The sequence below is a fragment of the Ranitomeya variabilis genome, chromosome 2 (genome assembly GCF_051348905.1).
Source record: "Ranitomeya variabilis isolate aRanVar5 chromosome 2, aRanVar5.hap1, whole genome shotgun sequence".
Classification (NCBI taxonomy): Eukaryota; Metazoa; Chordata; class Amphibia; order Anura; family Dendrobatidae; genus Ranitomeya; species Ranitomeya variabilis.
In genome coordinates, this window is record NC_135233.1 from 932,951,954 (window position 1) to 932,976,674 (window position 24,721).

At 43.8% G+C, this 24,721-nt stretch overlaps 1 protein-coding gene across 1 annotated transcript in view; it reads left to right on the forward strand.

Annotated features, from left to right (window-relative positions):
- Positions 1-24,721, forward strand: part of VEPH1 (ventricular zone expressed PH domain containing 1) — a 904,948-nt gene that overhangs the window by 610,600 nt on the left and 269,627 nt on the right. Inside the window, exon 11 of the mRNA XM_077290690.1 lies at positions 19,683-19,817. Within this exon, the coding sequence (XP_077146805.1) occupies positions 19,683-19,817 (135 nt within the window). The remainder of the gene's footprint in view (positions 1-19,682; positions 19,818-24,721) is intronic.

Genomic DNA, 24,721 nt, shown 5'->3' on the forward strand with positions numbered 1-24,721 from the left:
CTGTTATTGGATGTCCTGGGTCAAGTCTGTTGTAAGCCAGCAAGCTTTGCCGGGGAAAATGGAGGATCTGCTGAAACACGTGCTCCAGTCGCAGCAAGAGACCAACAGGCTGTTGATGCAGCAGATACAACAGAGCCAGCCGCAGATACAACAGAGCCAGGAGGAGCAACGGCAGAGCCAGCAGGAGCAACGGCAGCAGATTCAACAGAACCAGCAGGAGCAACGGCAGCAGATGCAGCTTCTGGCAACCGCCATCCAGGGCAAGACGAGCGCCCCAACCCCAGGTCTGGCTGATGACACCCACGTCCGGAAGACGGTAAGACACGCATTGCAAAAAATGACTCCCGGGGATGATGTTGAGGCCTTCCTGACAGTGTTTGAGAGGGTCGCTGAGAGGGAAAAAACAAGTGTCCATTCCTTCAGGCTCAGTGCTGGAGCCTTAACACACTGGAGGCTAGCACCTCCACACATGTCCCACTGTGTTAAAAATTAGCCTGCCTTATATAGAGCTAACCACACCCAGTAACCCATCACATGATTAGCCATGTGGTCTGACATCACCACAGGTCCTGTAAGACATATATATACATGTTTATATACAATAAAGAAATAGTCCGGGCTACATTACAGCAACAAGGCACTTATGTGGCACATACCTGCCGTCGACTACACACCCTTTAGCCATGCTACATACCTCCCCCCTCTGCCTAAAGCCGTGGGGCTAGGCACTTTTCCCCACTAAACAAGGGATTCTTGACAGGGCATCCGCATTACCGTGCAGCTTTCTGGCTCTATGTTCCACATGGAAACTGAAGTCCTGCAGGGCTAAGAACCAACGGGTGACCCTAGCATTTCTACCCTTTGTTTCCCTCATCCATCTTAGTGGGGCATGGTCAGATATCAATCTGAATTTACGACCCAGCAGATAGTACCGTATCGTGCCAACCGCCCACTTTATGGCCAAACACTCTTTTTCCACGACTGAGTAGTTCTTCTCAGAAGAGGACAGCTTTCTACTCAGATAGAGGACAGGATGCTCCTCCCCATGTAGCTCTTGGGAAAGGACTGCTCCCACCCCGACATCTGAGGCATCTGTCTGAAGAATAAACTCTTTTTTGAAGTTTGGGGCCATCAGAACGGGTTGCTTACACAAAGCCTCTTTCATTTCTTGGAAGGCTGACTCTGTTTCTTCGGACCACTTAACCATTGCTGATTTTGTCCCTTTTAGCAGGTCAGTCAGAGGCGCAGCCATCGTGGCGAAGTTTGGGATGAACCTCCTGTAATATCCCACGATTCCCAGGAAGGCTTTAACTTGCTTCTTGGAAACTGGTTTTGGCCGTGTTTGAATTGCCTCCACATTACTGATTTGGGGTTTTATTTCTCCATGACCCACTATGTATCCAAGGTTCTGAGCTCCCTAGCAAGAGTAGGGAACCAGTGAACCCTGGAAGGGTGTTACCACACCCAGAGACAGACAGGTTTCCTTTTTGTGTGCTGGTTGGGGATGAGGAGGAAGTGTCCCCTGCATCTGACACTATGGAGTTAGAGGTAACCGGTGAAAATTTTGGGACTACCCAACATAGGGACCCCACTCTGAGGGAAGCCTTTAATAATGTCACAGTTATTGACGGGGTGGTACAGGAGCCAGGGGCAGACACAAGGTTTCCCCATTTTCTGATGAGTGGGGAGTTCTTGTACCGGGTCACAAAAATAAGGGAGGAGTTGGTAGAGCAGTTGGTAGTGCCGGGTCCATATAGACAGAAGGTGTTGGACATGGCCCATTCACACATCTTGGGTGGACACCTAGGTGTGGAAAAAACGCAGGAACGGGTTGTGCAGAGATTCTATTGGCCTGGGTGTCACCGAGAAATAGTGAACTATTGCAGGTCCTGCCCTACATGTCAGCTAACTGCTCCCACTCCTCATTTCCGGAACCCCCTTGTGCCACTGCCCATTATTGAGGTACCGTTCGAGAGAATTGCCATGGACTTGGTTGGTCCCTTAGTTAAATCAGCCCGGGGCCATCAGTATATATTAGTCATCCTGGACTATGCCACACGCTATCCTGAGGCAATTCCCTTGAGAAATTCTTCCTCGAAGAGTATAGCCCACGAGTTGGTCCATGTCTTTTCCCGGAGAGGTCTGCCGAAGGAGATCCTGACTGACCAGGGGACACCTTTCATGAGCAAGGTGATGAGGGAGTTATGCAAAGCCCTGAAAATCTCCCAGTTGAGGACCTCGGTGTACCATCCCCAGTCAGATGGTCTTGTTGAGAGATTTAACAAGACACTGAAGAGCATGCTGAGAAAAGCTATAGAGAAAGACGGTAGAGACTGGGATTGTCTCTTACCCTATCTGATGTTTTCCATTCGTGAAGTTCCACAGGCCTCCACAGGGTTCTCACCGTTTGAGCTTCTATGTGGCCGACATCCGCGAGGACTCCTGGATGTAGCCAAGGAAACCTGGGAAGCCGAAGCCACGCCCCACAGAAGCGTCATTGAGCATGTGGTCCTGATGCAGCAGAGGATTGCAAAGGTGATGCCTATCGTGAAAGAATACCTCCTCCAGGCACAAGAAGCTCAGGCCAGAATCTACAACCGGTCTGCAAGAGTGAGGCAGTTCAATCCGGGAGACCGAGTTCTTGTGTTAGTTCCGACGGTGGAAAGCAAGTTCTTGGCCAAATGGCAAGGGCCATATGAGGTTGTCGAGAAACTTGGTGAAGTAAATTATAAAATTCACCAACCAGGAAGATGGAAACCATTCCAAGTGTACCATGTCAACCTCATCAAGCCGTGGCAAGATAGAGAGCCGACAGTTACTCCATCGTTGTTAAGCAACCCAGAAGGTGAGGTTGGAGCGGTTACTATAGCGGAGACGCTATCAAAGACCCAGAAACAACAGTGCCGGGAGTTACTCCAGAAAAACAGGGACTTGTTTTCAGAGTTGCCAGGACACACGAAGGTCATAGCGCATGAGGTCCTAACAGAGCCACATGTCTGGGTGAACGTGAAGCCCTATCGTATTCCTGAGGCTCGTCGAGAAGTTATCTCCAAGGAAGTGGAGCGTATGTTGAAGCTTGGGGTCATTGAGGAATCCAAGAGCAGTTGGTCGAGCCCAATTGTCCTGGTCCCAAAACCTGATGGAGAGTGGAGGTTTTGCAACGACTATCGGAAGTTGAATGAGGTCTCCAAGTTTGACGCTTATCCCATGCCCCGCGTTGATGAGCTCATCGAAAGGCTTGGGCCCGCCAGGTACATAACCACCTTCGATTTGACGAAGGGGTATTGGCAGATCCCCATGGCACAGGAAGCCAAGGAGAAGACGGCGTTTTCTACACCAGATGGATGTTTCCAGTATGTCCGGATGCCGTTTGGCCTACAGGGAGCTCCGGCGACCTTCCAGAGTATGGATAGAATCCTTGCACCCCATAAGGCATACGCTGCTGCGTACCTGGATGATATCGTCATCTTTAGCCCGGACTGGGAGAGTCATCTGGAAAAGGTCCAAGCGGTGTTTGATGCTATAAGAGAGGCCGGATTTACAATAAACCCGAGGAAGTGTGCCTTGGGTAAAGAAGAAGCTAAGTACCTTGCAACGACTATCGGAAGTTGAATGAGGTCTCCAAGTTTGACGCTTATCCCATGCCCCGCGTTGATGAGCTCATCGAAAGGCTTGGGCCCGCCAGGTACATAACCACCTTCGATTTGACGAAGGGGTATTGGCAGATCCCCATGGCACAGGAAGCCAAGGAGAAGACGGGGTTTTCTACACCAGATGGATGTTTCCAGTATGTCCGGATGCCGTTTGGCCTACAGGGAGCTCCGGCGACCTTCCAGGGTATGGATAGAATCCTTGCACCCCATAAGGCATACGCTGCTGCGTACCTGGATGATATCGTCATCTTTAGCCCGGACTGGGAGAGTCATCTGGAAAAGGTCCAAGCGGTGTTTGATGCTATAAGAGAGGCCGGATTTACAATAAACCCGAGGAAGTGTGCCTTGGGTAAAGAAGAAGCTAAGTACCTTGGATACATAGTGGGTCGTGGAGAAATAAAACCCCAAATCAGTAAAGTGGAGGCAATTCAAACATGGCCAAAACCAGTTTCCAAGAAGCAAGTTAAAGCCTTCCTGGGAATCGTGGGATATTACGGGAGGTTCATCCCAAACTTCGCCACGATAGCTGCGCCTCTGACTGACCTGCTAAAAGGGACAAAATCAGTAATGGTTAAGTGGTCCGAAGAAACAGAGTCAGCCTTCCAAGAAATGAAAGAGGCTTTGTGTAAGCAACCTGTTCTGATGGCCCCAAACTTCAAAAAAGAGTTTATTCTTCAGACAGATGCCTCAGATGTCGGGGTGGGAGCAGTCCTTTCCCAAGAGCTACATGGGGAGGAGCATCCTGTCCTCTATCTGAGTAGAAAGCTGTCCTCATCTGAGAAGAACTACTCAGTCGTGGAAAAAGAGTGTTTGGCCATAAAGTGGGCGGTGGACACGTTACGGTACTATCTGCTGGGTCGTAAATTCAGATTGATATCTGACCATGCCCCACTAAGATGGATGAGGGAAACAAAGGGTAGAAAAGCTAGGGTCACCCGTTGGTTCTTAGCCCTGCAGGACTTCAGTTTCCATGTGGAACATAGAGCCGGAAAGCTGCACGGTAATGCGGATGCCCTGTCAAGAATCCCTTGTTTAGTGGGGAAAAGTGCCAAGCCCCACGGCTTTAGGCAGAGGTGGGAGGTATGTAGCATGGCTAAAGGGTGTGTAGTCGACGGCAGGTATGTGCCACATAAGTGCCTTGTTGCTGTAATGTAGCCCGGACTATTTCTTTACTGTATATAAACATGTATATATATGTCTTACAGGACCTGTGGTGATGTCAGACCACATGGCTAATCATGTGATGGGTTACTGGGTGTGGTTAGCTCTATATAAGACAGGCTAATGTTTAACACAGTGGGACATGTGTGGAGGTGCTAGCCTCCGGTGTGTTAAGGCTCCAGCACTGAGCCTGAAGGAATGGACACTTGTTTTTTCCCTTTTGCCTGAGTTAAAGGCTATTTGTTTTCCTGTTGATGCTAAACTGGTTTATGAAGCAATAAACCTATGAACTTTTGTTGGAACCTGCCTCCTAAGTGTCAGCCGTCGCACCTGAGTGAGTGAAATCCCTACAATATATATATATATATATATATATATATATATATATATATATATATATATATATATACATATATATATATTCGTGTGGAATATATAAAGAAATAGATAAAAAGTTCAGGAATAGATAAAAAAAATTCATGCTTTTTTTAACAAAATGTGTGAAGGAATTAAATAAAATAATTTCTCATATGAGTGCAGAGTGTTAGAGAAAGTCCCACCAGTATGGGAGACAAGATTATTTAAAGTGCCATAGTGCAATGCAAAAGACTGGTGAGAAAAAACAGTCTCAAAAAAACAAAAAGTGCTCAGATGGGATCAATACTGTGGTATATAGCTTTAAGTCATGTCAAATTCCCGGCACAGCGCACTCCTCAATTGAGGGAAGGAGGTTATTGGCCAAAATCTCACTATATATGACCCCATCCATCTATCCTTCAATACAATGCAGTCGTTCTGTCCCCTTTGCAGAAATGCATCCCCAAAGTATGATGTTTCCCCACAATGCTTCATGGTCGGGATGGTGTTATTCGGTTTTAGTCATCCTTCCTCCAAACACGGCGAGTGACGTTAACATTAAAAAGTTCTATTTTGGTTTCATCTGACAACATGATGTTCTCCCATGCCTCCTCTGGATGATTGTCAAACTTCAATTGGGCCTGGACATGTGCTGGCATTAACAGGGGGACCTTGCATGCCCTGAAGGATTTTAATCCATGATGGTGTAGTGTTTTTCTAACAGTAACTTTGTGGTCTCCACTCTCTTCAGGTCATGGACCACGTCCTCCCATGTAGTTCTGGTCTGATTTCCAACCTTTCTCAGAATCATCCTCAGACCACGAAGCAAGATTTTGCATGGAGCCCCAGACCAAAGAAGATTGACAGTCATCTTGTGTTTCTTCCATTTTCAAATAATTGTTACAACAGTTGTTTCCTTATCACCAACCTGCTTGCCTATTGTCTTGTAGCTCATCCCAGTCTTGTGCAGGTCAACAATCTTGTCCTTGGTGTCCTTAGACAGCTGTTTGGTCTTAGCCATGGTGGAGAGGTTGGAGTGGGATTGATTGAGTATGTGGACAGGTGTCTTTTATATAGGTAACGTGTTAAAACACGTGCAATTAATACAGGTAATGAGGGCAGAGTAGGAGGGCTTCTTAAAAAAACTAACAGTTCTGTGAGATAAAGAATTCTTGCTGCTTGGTTGGTGATTAAATACTTATTTCATGCAATTTAATGATTTAAAAAACATACAATGTGATTTTCAGTTTTTTTATTTTTAGATCATGTCTCTCACAGTTAAAGTGTACCTCCGATAAAAATTACAGACCACTCCATTCTTTGTAGGTGGAAAAACTTGCAAAATCGTCAGTATATCAAATACTTATTATCCCCACTGTATGCAGTATATTTACCATTACTCAGCAATGCTTGGATTGTATTAATTTTACATGGGCATTTACATGGCCAATTTAAGCGCTTTTTTTCCATTAATTAAACTATAGGTTAAAAAAGGACAATATACTGAAGGACAATAGCAAAACTTTACTTTAGAATTGCAAAAAAAGTCACAGTTCACCAGAATCCTTTTAGTTTTCAACATAGAATAGTGAAATATAAATTCATAAATGAAGATGCATAAGACGTATGTGTGTAAGTACAAAAATCGTTTTTTTAATCGGCATCATGGATAAAAAGCGCCACTACATGTCTTTGGTTTCGTGAAAACCATGAGTAGAACATGGATGGCAACAGTTTGTACTCTGTGTGCTGTTTGAGATTAACATTACAAAGGATAGGAGAAATTTTTTAATTTACCGTATATACTCGAGTATAAGCCGAGATTTTCAGCCCAAATTTTTGGGCTGAAAGTGCCCCTCTCGACTTATACTCGAGTCATGATCGGTGGTGGGGTCGGCGGGTGAGCACTGTCATATACTTACCTAGTCCCGGCGATCCTGACGCTCCCCCTGCCTGTCCCACGGTCTCCGGGTGCCGCAGCCTCTTCCCCTGAGCGGTCACGTGGGACCGCTGATTAGAGAAATGAATAGGCGGCTCCACCTCCCATAGGGGCGGAGCCGCATAATTCATTTCTCTAATCAGCGGTGCCGGTGACCGCTGACAGAGGAAGAGGCTGCGGCACCGAAGACCAGCTGTCCGGGGGAAGGAGCGGAACGCCGGGAGCAGGTAAGTATTACATAGTCACCTGTCCTCGTTCCACACGCCGGGCGCTGTCTCCATCTTCCCGGCGTCTCTCCGCTCTGACTGATCAGGCAGAGGGCGCGATGACGCATATAGTGTGCGCGCCGCCCTCTGCCTGATCAGTCAGTGCAGAGAGACGCCGGGACGGGACGCTGAGGAGCTGCAAGCAAGAGAGGTGAGTATGTGTTTTTATTATTTTATTGCAGCAGCAGCACAGCTATGAGGCAATAATGGTGCAGAGCACTATATGGCACAGCTATGGGGCAATAATGGTGCAGAGCTGTTATGACCCCAATGGCGAGGGTCTCAGAGGAACGTGGAAGTCTGCAGAATACAAAAATCCAGCTCATAGGGCAGTGGTAACTGGGTTGACCATATATCTACTCCTAACGCCAACACTAGAAGTAGCCGGGGATCATTCCTACGTTGATTCTAGATGACACGCGCCAGCCGGAGAATCTAGCTACCCCTAGTAGAGGAAAACAAAGACCTTTCTTGCCTCCAGAGAAGGGGACCCCAAAGCTGGATAGAAGCCCCCCACAAATAATGACGGTGAGGTAAGAGGAAATGACAAACACAGAAATGAACCAGGTTTAGCACAGAGAGGCCCGCTTACTGATAGCAGAATAAAGAAAGGTAACTTATATGGTCAACAAAAACCCTATCAAAATCCACACTGGAAATTCAAGAACCCCCGAACCGTCTAACGGTCCGGGGGGAGAACACCAGCCCCCCTAGAGCTTCCAGCAAAGGTCAGGATATAGATTTGCAACAAGCTGGACAAAAATACAAAACCAAAACAAATAGCAAAAAGCAAAAGGCAGACTTAGCTGATATAACTGGAACCGGGATCAGTAGACAAGAGCACAGCAGACTAGCTCTGATAACTACGTTGCCAGGCATAGAACTGAAGGTCCAGGGAGCTTATATAGCAACACCCCTAACTAACGACCCAGGTGCGGATAAAAGGAATGACAGAAAAACCAGAGTCAAAAAACTAGTAACCACTAGAGGGAGCAAAAAGCAAATACACAACAGTACCCCCCCTTAGTGAGGGGTCACCGAACCCTCACCACGACCACCAGGGCGATCAGGATGAGCGGCATGAAAGGCACGAACTAAATCGGCCGCATGAACATCAGAGGCGACCACCCAGGAATTATCCTCCTGACCATAGCCCTTCCACTTGACCAGGTACTGAAGCCTCCGCCTGGAGAGGCGAGAATCCAAGATCTTCTCCACCACGTACTCCAACTCGCCCTCAACCAACACCGGAGCAGGAGGCTCAGCAGAAGGAACTACAGGTACAATGTACCGCCGCAACAAGGACCTATGAAATACATTGTGAATAGCAAACGACACAGGAAGATCCAGACGAAAAGATACAGGATTAAGGATTTCCAATATCTTGTAAGGCCCAATAAAACGAGGTTTAAATTTGGGAGAGGAGACCTTCATAGGAACAAAGCGGGAAGAAAGCCACACCAAATCCCCAACGCGTAGTCGGGGACCCACACCGCGGCGGCGGTTGGCAAAGCGCTGAGCCTTCTCCTGTGACAACTTCAAGTTGTCCACCACATGATTCCAGATCTGCTGCAACCTATCCACCACAGAATCCACCCCAGGACAGTCAGAAGGCTCCACATGACCCGAAGAAAAGCGAGGATGGAAACCAGAGTTGCAGAAAAAAGGCGAAACCAAGGTGGCGGAACTAGCCCGATTATTAAGGGCAAACTCAGCCAACGGCAAGAATGTCACCCAATCGTCCTGATCAGCAGAGACAAAACACCTCAAATAAGCCTCCAAAGTCTGATTGGTTCGCTCCGTCTGTCCATTAGTCTGAGGATGGAAAGCAGACGAAAACGACAAATCAATGCCCATCCTACTACAAAAGGATCGCCAGAACCTGGAAACGAACTGGGATCCTCTGTCTGACACAATATTCTCAGGGATGCCGTGCAAACGAACCACGTTCTGGAAAAACACAGGAACCAGATCGGAAGAGGAAGGCAGCTTAGGCAAAGGAACCAAATGGACCATCTTGGAGAAGCGATCACATATCACCCAGATAACGGACATGCCCTGAGATAGCGGAAGATCAGAAATGAAATCCATGGAGATATGTGTCCAAGGTCTCTTCGGGACAGGCAAGGGCAAGAGCAAACCGCTGGCACGAGAACAGCAAGGCTTAGCTCGAGCACAAGTCCCACAGGACTGCACAAATGACCGCACATCCCTTGACAAGGAAGGCCACCAAAAGGACCTGGCCACCAGATCTCTGGTGCCAAAAATTCCCGGGTGACCTGCCAACACTGAGGAATGAACCTCGGAAATTACTCTGCTGGTCCACTTATCCGGGACAAACAGTCTGTCAGGTGGACAAGACTCAGGCCTATCAGCCTGAAATCTCTGCAACACACGTCGCAGATCCGGAGAAATAGCTGACAAGATAACTCCATCTTTAAGAATACCAACAGGATCAGCGACTCCAGGAGCATCAGGCACAAAGCTCCTAGAAAGAGCATCGGCCTTCACATTCTTTGAACCTGGTAAATACGAGACAACAAAATCAAAGCGGGAGAAAAACAATGACCAGCGGGCCTGTCTCGGATTAAGGCGTTTAGCAGACTCGAGATACATCAGATTTTTGTGATCAGTCAAGACCACCACACGATGCTTAGCACCCTCGAGCCAATGACGCCACTCCTCAAATGCCCATTTCATGGCCAACAACTCCCGATTGCCCACATCATAATTTCGCTCGGCAGGCGAAAACTTCCTAGAGAAAAAGGCACAAGGTTTCATAACAGAGCAACCAGGGCCTCTCTGCGACAAAACGGCCCCTGCCCCAATCTCCGAAGCATCCACCTCAACCTGAAAGGGAAGTGAGACGTCAGGCTGGCACAAAACAGGCGCCGAAGTAAACCGGCGTTTCAACTCCTGGAAAGCCTCCACGGCAGCAGGAGCCCAGTTAGCTACATCGGAGCCCTTCTTGGTCATATCCGTCAAAGGTTTCACAATGCTAGAAAAATTAGCGATAAAACGACGGTAGAAGTTAGCGAAGCCCAAGAACTTCTGAAGACTCTTAACTGACGAGGGCTGAGTCCAATCAAGAATAGCTCGGACCTTGACTGGGTCCATCTCCACAGCAGAAGGGGAAAAAATGAACCCCAAAAAGGGAACCTTCTGTACACCAAAGAGACACTTTGAGCCCTTGACAAACAAAGAATTTTCACGCAAAATTTTAAAGACCAACCTGACCTGCTCCACATGCGAATCCCAATTATCAGAAAAAACCAAAATATCATCCAGATAAACAATCAAAAATTTATCCAGATACTTCCGGAAAATGTCATGCATAAAGGACTGAAAAACTGAAGGCGCATTGGAGAGCCCAAAAGGCATCACCAAGTACTCAAAATGACCTTCGGGCGTATTGAATGCGGTTTTCCATTCATCACCTTGCTTAATGCGCACAAGGTTGTACGCACCACGAAGGTCTATCTTGGTGAACCACTTAGCACCCTTAATCCGGGCAAACAAGTCAGACAACAGCGGTAAAGGATACTGAAATTTGACAGTGATCTTATTTAAAAGCCGATAATCAATACAAGGTCTCAAAGATCCGTCCTTTTTTGCCACAAAAAAGAATCCCGCACCAAGAGGGGAAGAAGACGGACGAATATGTCCTTTTTCCAGAGACTCCTTGATATATGAACGCATAGCGGCATGTTCAGGTACCGACAGATTAAACAGTCTTCCCTTAGGAAATTTACTGCCTGGGATCAAATCTATAGCACAGTCACAGTCCCTATGAGGAGGCAGTGCACTGGACTCAGACTCACTGAAGACATCCTGATAATCAGACAAATACTCCGGAACTTCCGAAGGCGTAGAAGAAGCAATAGACACAGGCAGGGAATCCTCATGAATACCACGACAGCCCCAACTTGAGACTGACATAGCCTTCCAGTCCAGGACTGGATTATGGGTCTGTAACCATGGCAGCCCTAAAACGACCAAATCATGCATTTTATGTAAAACCAGGAAACGTATCACCTCGCGGTGTTCAGGAGTCATGCACATGGTAACCTGAGTCCAATACTGCGGTTTATTTGCTGCCAATGGTGTAGCATCAATACCCCTAAGAGGAATAGGATTTTCTAATGGTTCAAGAGTAAATCCACAGCGCTTAGCAAATGAGAGATCCATGAGACTCAGGGCAGCACCTGAATCTACAAACGCCATGACAGGATAAGATGACAGTGAGCAAATCAAAGTTACAGACAGAATAAATTTAGGTTGCAAATTACCAACGGTGACAGGACTCACAACCTTAGCTATACGTTTAGAGCATGCTGAGATAACATGTGTAGAATCACCACAGTAGTAGCACAAGCCATTCCGGCGTCTATGAATTTTCCGCTCATTTCTAGTCAGGATTCTATCACATTGCATTAAATCAGGTGTCTGTTCAGACAACACCATGAGGGAATTTGCGGTTTTTCTATCACATTGCACCGAATTAGGTGTCTGTTCAGACAACACCATGAGGGAATTTGCGGTTTTGCGCTCCCGCAACCGCCGGTCAATTTGAATAGCCAGTGCCATAGTATCATTCAGACCTGTGGGAATGGGAAAACCCACCATAACATTCTTAATGGCTTCAGAAAGGCCATTTCTAAAATTAGCGGCCAGTGCACACTCGTTCCAATGTGTCAGCACGGACCATTTCCAAAATTTTTGGCAATACACTTCAGCCTCGTCCTGCCCCTGAGACATAGCCAGCAAGGCCTTTTCTGCCTGAATCTCAAGATTGGGTTCCTCATAAAGTAAACCGAGCGCCAGAAAAAACGCATCAAGATCAGCCAATGCCGGATCTCCTGGCGCCAGCGAAAAAGCCCAATCCTGAGGGTCGCCCCGTAAGAACGAAATAACAATTTTTACTTGCTGAGCAGAATCTCCTGATGAACAGGGTCTCAGGGACAAAAACAATTTACAATTATTCACGAAATTCCTAAACTTAAACCTGTCTCCGGAAAACAGTTCAGGAATCGGTATTTTAGGTTCTGACCTAGGATTTCTGATAACATAGTCTTGTATGCCCTGCACACGAGTAGCCAGCTGGTCCACACTTGTAATCAAGGTCTGGACATTCATGTCTGCAGCAAGCATAGCCACTCTGAGGTAAAGGGGAAGAAGAAAAAAAAAAAAAAAAAAAAACTCAGAATCTTCTTTCTTATAATCCCTCTTCTGCAATGCATTAAACATTTAATACTGGCCTGGCAAACTGTTATGACCCCAATGGCGAGGGTCTCAGAGGAACGTGGAAGTCTGCAGAATACAAAAATCCAGCTCATAGGGCAGTGGTAACTGGGTTGACCATATATCTACTCCTAACGCCAACACTAGAAGTAGCCGGGGATCATTCCTACGTTGATTCTAGATGACACGCGCCAGCCGGAGAATCTAGCTACCCCTAGTAGAGGAAAACAAAGACCTTTCTTGCCTCCAGAGAAGGGGACCCCAAAGCTGGATAGAAGCCCCCCACAAATAATGACGGTGAGGTAAGAGGAAATGACAAACACAGAAATGAACCAGGTTTAGCACAGAGAGGCCCGCTTACTGATAGCAGAATAAAGAAAGGTAACTTATATGGTCAACAAAAACCCTATCAAAATCCACACTGGAAATTCAAGAACCCCCGAACCGTCTAACGGTCCGGGGGGAGAACACCAGCCCCCCTAGAGCTTCCAGCAAAGGTCAGGATATAGATTTGCAACAAGCTGGACAAAAATACAAAACCAAAACAAATAGCAAAAAGCAAAAGGCAGACTTAGCTGATATAACTGGAACCGGGATCAGTAGACAAGAGCACAGCAGACTAGCTCTGATAACTACGTTGCCAGGCATAGAACTGAAGGTCCAGGGAGCTTATATAGCAACACCCCTAACTAACGACCCAGGTGCGGATAAAAGGAATGACAGAAAAACCAGAGTCAAAAAACTAGTAACCACTAGAGGGAGCAAAAAGCAAATACACAACACAGAGCACTATATGGCACAGCTATGGGGTAATAATGGTGCAGAGCACTATATGGCACAGCTATGGGGTAATAATGGTGCAGAGCACTATATGGCACAGCTATGGGGCAATGGTGCAGAGCACTATATGGCACAGCTATGGGGCAACGGTGCAGAGCACTATATGGCACAGCTATGGGGTAATAATGGTGCAGAGCACTATATGGCACAGCTATGGGGCAATGGTGCAGAGCACTATATATATGGCACAGCTATGGGGCAATGGTGCAGAGCACTATATGGCACAGCTATGGGACAATAACGGTGCAGAGCACTATATGGCACAGCTATGGGGCAATGGTGCAGAGCACTATATGGCACAGCTATGGGGCAATAATGGTGCAGAGCACTATATGGCACAGCTATGGGGTAATAATGGTGCAGAGCACTATATGGCACAGCTATGGGGTAATAATGGTGCAGAGCACTATATGGCACAGCTATGGGGCAATGGTGCAGAGCACTATATATATGGCACAGCTATGGGGCAATGGTGCAGAGCACTATATGGCACAGCTATGGGGCAACGGTGCAGAGCACTATATGGCACAGCTATGGGGTAATAATGGTGCAGAGCACTATATGGCACAGCTATGGGGCAATGGTGCAGAGCACTATATATATGGCACAGCTATGGGGCAATGGTGCAGAGCACTATATGGCACAGCTATGGGGCAACGGTGCAGAGCACTATATATATGGCACAGCTATGGGGCAATGGTGCAGAGCATTATATATATGGCACAGCTATGGGGCAACGGTGCAGAGCACTATATGGCACAGCTATGGGGTAATAATGGTGCAGAGCACTATATGGCACAGCTATGGGGCAATGGTGCAGAGCACTATATATATGGCACAGCTATGGGGCAACGGTGCAGAGCACTATATGGCACAGCTATGGGGCAACGATGCAGAGCACTATATGGCACAGCTATGGGGCAATGGTGCAGAGCACTATATTGCACAGCTATGGGGCAACGGTGCAGAGCACTATATGGCACAGCTATGGGGTAATGGTGCAGAGCACTATATGGCACAGCTATGGGGCAACGGTGCAGAGCATTATATATATGGCACAGCTATGGGGCAACGGTGCAGAGCATTATATATATGGCACAGCTATGGGGCAACGGTGCAGAGCATTGTATATATGGCACAGCTTTATGTGGAGTATCTATGGGGCAATGGTGCAGAGCGTTGTATATATGGCACAGCTTTATGTGGAGCATCTATGGGGCCATAATGAACGGTGCAGAGCATTATATGTGGCACAGCTTTATGTGGAGCATCTATGGGGCCATAATGAACGGTATGGAGTATCTATTTTTAATTTTGAAATTCACCGGTACCTGCTGCATTTTCCACCCTAGGCTTATACTCGAGTCAATAAGTTTTCCCAGTTTTTTGTGGCAAAATTAGGGGGGTCGGCTTATACTCGGGTCGGCTTATACTCGAGTATATACGGTATTTATTCATATATGAAAAACACTGGGGAAAAATTGACTCACTGATGACACACTTCCATTTTTTGCATATGTGAATAAACACAAGGTCGTAAACATATTTACAAATCAATCAAATTTATTGTAAATCGTCTCAATATACAACAGCATGCAAAAGATTGGAAGACCTACAGTGGGTATGGAAAGTATCCAGACCCCTTTAAGTTTTCCACTCGTTTCATTGAAGCCATTTGGTAAATGCAAAAAAGTTCATTTTTTTCTCATTAGTGTACACTCTGAACCCCATCTTGACTAAAAAAAATACAGAAATGTAGACATTTTTGCAAATTTATTAAAACAGAAAAACTGAAATATCACATGGTCATAAGTATTCAGACCTTTTGCTCAGTATTGAGTAGAAGCACTCTTTTGAGCTAGTACAGCCATGAGTCTTCTTGTGTATGATGCAACAAGTTTTTCACACCTGTACTTGGGGATCCTCTGCCATTCTTCCTTGCAGATTCTCTTCAGTTCTGTCAAGTTGGAAGGTGAACATTGCTGGACAGCCATTTTCAGGTCTCTCCAGAGATGCTCAGTTGGGTTTAGGTCAGGGCTCTGGCTGGGCCAGTCAAGAATGGTCACAGAGTTGTTCTGAAGCCACTCCTTTGTTATTTTAGCTGTGTGCTTAGGGTCATTGTCTTGCTGGAAGGTGAACCTTCGGCCAAGTTTGAGGTCCAGAGCACTCTGGAAGAGGTTTTCATCCAGGATATCTCTGTACTTGGCCGAATTCATGTTTGCTTCAATGGCAACCAGTCATCCTGTCCCTGCAGCTGAATCCCCATAGCAGGATGCTGCCACCACCATGTTTCACTGTTGGGACTGTATTGGGCAGGTAATGAGCAGTGCATGGTTTTCTCCACACATACTGCTTAGAATTATCACCAAAAAGGTCTCTTTTCGTCTCATTAGACCGGAGAATCTTATTTCTCATAGTCTGGGAGTCCTTCATGTGTTTTTTAGCAAACTCTATGCAGGCTTTCATATGTCTTGCATTGAGGAGAAACTTTAGTTGGGCCACTCTGCCATAAAGGCCCGACTGGTGCAGTGATAGTTGACTTTGTGGAACTTTTTCCCATTTTTCTACTGCATCTCTAGAGCTCAGCCACAGTGATCTTGGAGTTCTTCAATACCTCTCTCAACAAGGCTCTTCTCCCACAATTGCTCAGTTTGGCTGGCTGGCCAGGTCTAGGAAGACTTCTGGTGGTCCCACACATCTTCCATTTAAGGATTATGGAGGCCACTGTGCTCTTAGGAACCTTGAGTACTGCAGAAATTCTGTTGTAACCTTGGCCAGATCTGTGCCTTGCCACAATTCTGTCTCTGAGCTCCTTGGCCAGTTCCTTTGACCTCATGATTCTCATTTGGTCTGACATGCACTGTGAGCTGTGAGGTCTTATATAGACAGGTGTGTGCCTTTCCAAATCAAGTCCTATCAGTTTAATTAAAAACAGCTGGACTCCAATGAAGGAGTAGAACCATCTCAAGGAGGATCACAAGGAAATAGGCAGCATGTGACTTAAATGAGTGTCTGAGCAAAGGGTCTGAATACTTATGACCATGTGATATTTCATTTTTTCTTTTTTTATTAAATTTGCAAACATTTCTACATTTCTTTTTTTTTCAGTCATGATGGGGTGCAGAATGCACATTAATGAGAAAAAAATGAACTTTTTTGAATTTACCAAATGGCTGCAATGAAACAAAGAGTGAAAAATTTAAAGGGGTCTGAATACTTTCCGTACCCACTGTAAGTCAGTTATTAGTTTGTAAAATAACTGACACTTTGTTTAATTTGTGTACCATTAGAATGGTTTAAAATTTACTGATAAAATTTATTTTTTATAACGCTAAACTTAAAGGTTACCTCTTAGATTTGCATCTGTGTTATAAATTCAAGTTTCTAATCTAAAATTAAAAGAATGACTGCTCTTTGAGGTTTATGTTCATCATTTCGACTGCACATTCTATTCATTTTATTGGTGGGTAGAGAAGGAGGAGACTTTTAATACTGTAGTTCTTTACTACCTCCTTGCTCAGAGAAATATGATAGATATTGAAATTGATAGAGATGGATGTTAAGTATAATTTTAGTTGGCAGGCTTGTAGAAATAGTGACTGTGACCGGCCTCTATCTCCTCTGTATCCACAGTGTTACCAACAATGCCAACAACTTTTTCTTAGTAAATTATGCAGACCTCTACTCTGCACCACAATCTGCTGAGCTGTAAAGATAAATAGTCCACAGGGCTACTGCACATAACAATCAAAAAGCACTGTGATATTTTTATTTTTCCTTGAACGTATACTTTAAAGTAGTTCAACCATAGTGAGGGTCAGACACTCCCTCCCTAACCCCGACTGATCAGCTATTTCTTAGCTGCAACAGTCATATTCAAACATCTAGAAGTTAAGAAAATAGAAGCTGTTCTGCAGCACCTGACAGCACCAGCTACACATTACATAGAGCAATGCAGTGCAGCTTCATTCAGTGTTTACAGCTGGCCACCACCAGAGCATCTAGCAGCTGATCAGTGGTGATACCGGATGTATGGACTTCACCAATCTGATATTGATGACCTCTCTCTATAAAATAAGTCCACCATATTATTTATAGTTACATAGTTATATAGGTTGGTGTGAGGATCTGATGTTGTGGGTTATAAAAATCACCTAGGCAGGTCAACGATGCAACTATTTTTATTCCATACATCCATGGTTGTACAACAAATCCATGTAGATGGCCAACATACAGTCTTTTCAGTCCATAAGTTCCCAATCTGAGATTGGTAATTCCACTGGCCCCATACCAGGTGATACCCACTGTCCCCCAACTTTTGGTTGGCCCATAGTTTTTGGTTTCTCCAGCCGGTATAGTGTGCAGTCACAGCCTATGTTCCTCCAGATGATGGATATCATGACCGTAGCTCATGGATACCCCTCTATCCAACAATCAATCTCCCAAACTCCATAGATCATCCATCCATCCCAGCTTGGATCCTCTCCCATCGAAGTCACTCTAACAACTGCCTGATTCAACCCATGTCTCTTTTATTCCCTCCACCCTTAAACATTTTTCTTTAGGAATTGGATTGATAGGATGATTGCTTTACATTTCATTTTAGCAATCTACTGTCTGGCCTTGGGTTTACATAAGATCAAGCCTGCTCGTCTTCCTCTACTTACTATCACTGAATGGAAACATTGATTCCTGAGGATGAACTGATGAGCAAGCAAATCACTAATAAAACAAAGCAAGAAAATATCTAATAAAACACAACAATATTGACGCAACCAGTGCTCCGTGCTGGAAAAAGTCTCTATCTCGTGGAGCTGTGGACTCCTCTCTGCGTCCATTTTTCCTATAGTATTTAGTAATTGGCCATATCCTCACACATGGAAAAAGACATAGGTCCATCAAGTTCCACCTTTTTCTACCAGTTATATATTCTCCATCGCTAGATTATATATAACCCACAATGTCAATTGTTGTGACAAAAATATCCAGCCTTTTTATTAATGCTGATAGAGTATCTGACATTATTGCTTCCTACATTAGGGAGTTCCACAATTTGACTGCACTAACTGTAAAGAACCCCTTCATATTTACATGACGGAATCACGTTAGATATCATATGACCAGTTAACTCCTTCGATGATGACCAAATACTATTCACTCATAATTTTACATTTGTACAGTATCTAGTCTAGATAATCCGCTGACTTTCAAACTGACATTTGACTTAAAAACAAATAGAGAATACATTATCCCCTATATGCCAGTTTCATAAAGTAATAAAAGTCATTAAATTTGATGCTAAGCAGTATTTGTGCAAAAACTTTGAATATATTTGCCTTTTTGCACTAGTTCGGTCGGCAGTACATAGTAAAAGGACATTGCCCATTATGCCAACATGTATATATAGGTTGCAGACTGGCTTAAAAATGTACCGATAAGGTTCCAACAAAGTGTATTAGAAAGTTAAAGGGAACCTGCCCCCCCCCAGGCGTTTGTAGCTAAAAGAGCCACCTTGTGCAGCTCCAATGCTGCATTCTGTCAAGGTGGCTCTTTTAGTTCAGGTCCCTAGCACTGCTGAAAGAATTGTTTTTGAAATTTGTCCCTCATACCTCAAAATCGCCACGGGGGCAGGTCTTTCCCCCCTAATCCAGACGCCTCACAGCCATCACTCATGACCTCTGCGTGATGGGCGCCGCCTCCTTTTCTTTCATTAGCGTTCCCGGCGCCTGCGCTGTTATTTTTTTTTCAGGCATGCGCAGTTGCGCTGCCCTTCGAACTTACAGCGCAGGCGCCGGGGATGCTAATGAAGGAAGAGGAGGCAGCGCGCAGAGGCCATGAGTGACAGCTGGGAGGCGTCTGGATTAAGGGGGAAAGACCTGCCCCTGTGGCGATTTCGAGGTATGAGGGACTAATTTCAAAAACGATTCTTTCAGCAGTGCCAGGGACCCGAACTAAAAGAGCCACCTTGTCAGAATGCAGCATTAGTGCTGCACAAGCTAGCTCTTTTAGTTACAAACGCCTGGGGGGGTGACAGGTTCCCTTTTGATAAAAGTTACTGAAAGGTATTTTTATTGTAACATAGGTTTCATAAGAAATATGTCAGTAATGTAATAAAATGTTATCAGAAATATAGCATTGCAATATTTTTCAAGCTTAGAAAATACATGTTCATTGCAGTTACACAGTCTGGTGTGATCTATTACATGTTCTCTTTTTTTTTTTTAGAGCTTGTTTTCCAAGCCTTTGTCTACAGAGACTACTTCAATGCAAGTGCTTAAAACACTCTGGGAGAAAACCCAACTGAAGGGAACACATAGCTTCGAAGCATCCATAATCCAGTCTCTGTTTCCTCAAAAAAAGGTGATTCAAGCATATAATACTGGACTAGAAAAATGAGAATATACTAAACCTAGTTTAAATTAACAGCAGAATGTAATATCCTGAATTCAGAACAATCGCTTTTAGCTTTCTCTAAGGTATAAATCAATGCATAAACTATAATATGGGACATAGTTTCCTGGCATGAAATAAATCTCAAAATTACCAAATTATCAACATATACAGTCGGATGTTTGACTTTTACTGTTCATGAAATTTAGGATAAATATACATACTGGCTCTTATACATGAAGCTGGCCATACATTTAAGTTATCGCTCACTAGATGTGCATTTCTAATAAGACCCCATACACATTAAATTAAAATTAATGAAAGTGAGCGATTGCATCCATCAGTTAAAAAATTAACTTCAAATAATAATTTTAGCTGATTGATCACAAACACTCTTAAATTGAGATGAAGGAGGCTCTGTTGATTTGATTTTTTTGGGAGGCAAAAGATTTTTCGTTCAAAGGAATATCCTTTATATGTTTTGCCCTTTGTCACTGAACGTATAAGGCCAAGGTTAACACCTATAGCTGGCAATGTGCAATTAAATGTGTTAGACTGAGTTGGCATTACAGTATGATAGTTCCTTGAATGATCATTCATTCTAAAATCATTCAACCAGTGACATACTTTAGTCCAAGGTGGATGCCCCTGCGACTGGGCTAGTTGGGTGAGGGACCCATCGACGCCAACACCTAGTTCAGCTGGATGTGCGTCCTCTGACACACATTTAGCTGAAGTGAATTATAGCGTATAGACCCATTAGGTCCATGAGCTGCCAAGCCAATCAGAGGCCAGCACTGACGTTGGTGTGCATTTGACCAGGGGTGCATGGCAGTGATTTCATGCACTCACATCTCATGCAAAAGTCAGATGCCTGCTTCAGAAGCAGATACCGCGTGGCGTGAGCCATATACCAGGATGAGGCCATATATCTGGATGGGGACATATACCAGGATGAGGCCAAGGATGAGGGTCATATACCAGAATTAGGTCCATATACCAGGATGGAGACATATACCAGGATGGATCACATATATCAGGAAGGATCAGGTATGCCATATTGCATAAATGCCAGCAAATAATCTCTAATATTATAGAGAGTATTCCAGCAATAACTTTTTTATGTCCAGTATAAAACCAAACAAACTGAGCTTTACTCACCCACCACTGCTCCAGTGTTGTCCCTTGGTCTTTGGGGACAGGCTGCAGTGGTGAAGTCATTACTACTGCTGCCATTGATTGTGACAGGAACACTGAATTCAGCCATGTGTATCTTATGTGGACAAACAGGTGCTTCTCACTAAATTGGAATATCATCAAAAAGTTAATTTACGTCAGTTCTTCAATACAAAAAGTGAAACTCATATATAATATAGAGTAATTACAAACCGTGAATTATTTCAGGTGTTTATTTCTGTTAATGTTGATGCTTATGGCTTACAGCCAATGAAAACCCAAAAGTCACTATCTCAGTAAATTAGAAAAATTAACAAAAAACATCTGCAAAGGCTTCCTAGGCATTTAAAAAGGTCTCTTAGTCAGTTGCAGGAGGCTCCACAATCATGGAGAAGACTGCTGACTTGACAGATGTCCAGAAGGCAGTTATTGACACACTCCAATAGGAGTGTAAGCCACAAAAGGTCATTGCTAAAGAAGCTGGCTGTTCACAGAGTGCTGTATCCAAGCATATCAATGGAAAGTTGAGTGGAAGGAAAAACTGTGGTAGAAAAAGCTGCAAAAGCAACAGGATTGTTAAGAAAAGGCCATTAAAATTTTGGGGGGGATTCACAAGGAGTGGACTACTGCTGGAGTTGTTGCTTCAAGAGCCACCACACACAGATGCATCCAGGACATGGACTACAAGTGTCGCATTCCTTTGTCAAGCCACTTGTGACCAATAGACAACACCAGAAGCATCTTAACTTGGCCAAGGAGAAAAAGAACTGGACTGTTGCTCAGTGGTCCAAGGTGTTGTTTTCAGATGAAAGCAAATTTTTGCATTTAATTTGGAAATCAAGGTCCCTGAGTCTGGAGGACGAGTGAAGAGGCACACAATCCAAGCTGTTTGAGGTCTAGTGTGAAGTTTCCACAATCAGTGATGGCTTGGGAAGCCATGTCATCTGCTCATGTAGGTCCACTGTGATTTATCAAGACCAAAGTCAGCGCAGCCATCTACAAGGAAATTTTAGAGCAGTTCATACTTCCCTCTGGCAACAAGCTTTTTCGAGATGGAGATTTCATTCTCCAGCAGGACTTGGCACCTGGCCACACTGCCAAAAGTACCAATACCTGGTTGAAAGACAACAGTATCACTGTGCTTGATTGGCCAGCAAACTCGCCTGACCTTAACCCCAAAGAGAATCTATGAAGTATTGTCAAGAGAAAGATGAGAGACACCAGATCCAACAATGCAGACGAGCTGAAGGCTGCTATCAAAGCAACCTGGGCTTCCATAACCTCAGCAGTGCCAAAGGCTGATCGCTTCCATGCCACAACGCATTGATGCAGTAACTGATGCAAAAGGAGCCCCAACCAAGTATTGAGTGCATTTACTGACTATACATTTCAGTAGGCCAACATTTTGGATTTTAAAATCGTTTTTAAAGCTGGTGTTATAAAAAGTATTCTTATATACAGAGATAATGACTTTTGGGTTTTGATTGGTTGAAAGCCATAATCATCAACATTAACAAAAACAAACACTTAAAATAGATCACTCTGTTTGTAATGACTCTATATAATATATGAGTTTCACTTTTTGTAAATAAATTAACTGAAATAAATGAACTTTTTGATTATATTCTAATTTAGTGAGAAGCACTTGTATATAAAAAAAGTACATTGACATTCACCACATATGATAAAACAGCTGCATAATCTTTTTGCATAGTCGATAGAAAAGAATAATACACAGCAATTCAGTAGCCTATGACCATTTCACACACAGAGCACTTGCTCAAGGTACCTAAATGTTTCTTTGGAATCTTGGGGCAGACTTGACATACTTTCCAAAAGAAAAACTTTATTGCCTATAGCAACAAATAACGTTGTAGCTTTCAGTGATGTTTAACCTCCTAATGACCCAGGAATTTTTTGATTTTTACGATTTTGTTTTTTTTTGCCTCCAATTGTTACAAAAGTTTTATTGTTCTATCATCATATGAGGGTAGGTTTTTGCAGGACGAGTTATCATTTTGAATGACATCATTAATCATGAAAAAAAAAAATTCTGACACCATTGTTGTAAAAATGTCCTCGGAACATTATTCTCCTTGTCAGTAAGTTAACGGCAATACTAAATTTGTCCAGTTATTTAGTTATTTTAGTGAAAAAAATATGACATTTGTTAAAAAAAATGTTTCATTTGTGTCACCATTTTTTGAGACCCATACCTTTTTTTAACTTTAAAATACATCAAGATGTGTGTGGTCTTGTTTTTTGTGTATTAAGCTGACATTTTTATTGATACCATTTTGAGGTACGTACAAGGTTTTAGTCAGTTTTCATTACATTTTTGGCGGAAGTGACAAAAAGCAGCATTTTTAATGTTTCATTTTTTTTCCCGCATTTAACATATGGATTTAATAGTTTTATATCTTGATAGATTGGGCTTTTTGGACACAGCAATAGCAAATATATATATTTTTTTGTTATTTATTTGGGAAAAATTAAATGGTTCTAAATTTTAGATTTTCTTTATTTCATTATGTTATTTTTTTATTTTTTATTTTTTAGTCCCTTTATGGAACTTGAACTTGTGATTGTTTGATTGCTTATACTATATACTATATACTGGAACTCAGCCTGTGGCTGAACTTCAAATCGGTACCAAAATGTTAGTTAGGTGGGCTTCAGTAGACCCCTTGTTTCTATGGTAACCCAGCGGTTTACCATAATCACACTGCTCGCGGTCAAGGGGAGCCAGTGCACACGCATCGGCAATGATGTAATTTAAATGCCATTGTCAGAGATTGGCTAAACTGCAGTGATCTCAGTTAGTTCCAGCCATTGTAGTTATAAGCAGATGCTGACTATGTAACACAGCCGGCATCTGCCTTGTATAATGCAGACTCAGCTCCTGTGCTGACTTCATACTTTCCTTATTGACCTATTCTAAATGTACATCCTAGATGATTAAGAAGTTAAAAAATGAAAGCTTAGCTCAAACTGGGGCTACTAGTTTTTATACAATTCTGATAACTGAAGCCTTTATGCACTTAATGTGTTATCTCAGCAAGATGTCTTAATTGGGTTGTCCCTTTTTAGAAAAACGTGGTCCCTTAGCATGTAATGGTGCATATGCGATTTGCCTACTTACAGTCATGTGCTGAACTTCTGCTCTTTCTAATTTTCTCATTGCTTGATGTAAAGCTACAGCCCCTGCTTCATTGAGAGAAACTAGTCGGCACATGACTGCAAATATGAAAATCGCATATGAGTGGTCATGTGATATCTGCAAAAGGAAACAAGTCCTGACAGTGTGATTTGACATGCTACAGTGCATAATTTTATAACGAATACTCCTAACATACATACAGTATATATAATAACCCTGAACTTGGCAAAAGGCACAATACTTTATTAACATAGCAGTTCATCAGGTTGTCCGACAAATTACCAATTGCTACATATGCAAAAATCTAAACCAATAGCAGATAAATACAGTACATCACCAAAACTGCCAACAATACAGAGTTACATCATAATAACTACCAACAGTAAATTACTACATCACCAGAACCACCAATAGCACAGAAATACATCCAAAGAATCATCGACCATACAGAAATACTTGATCAGAATCACCAGCAATATAGAAGTATGGCATCACAACCACCATCGGTGCATGAATACCCCACCAGAACCACCATCAG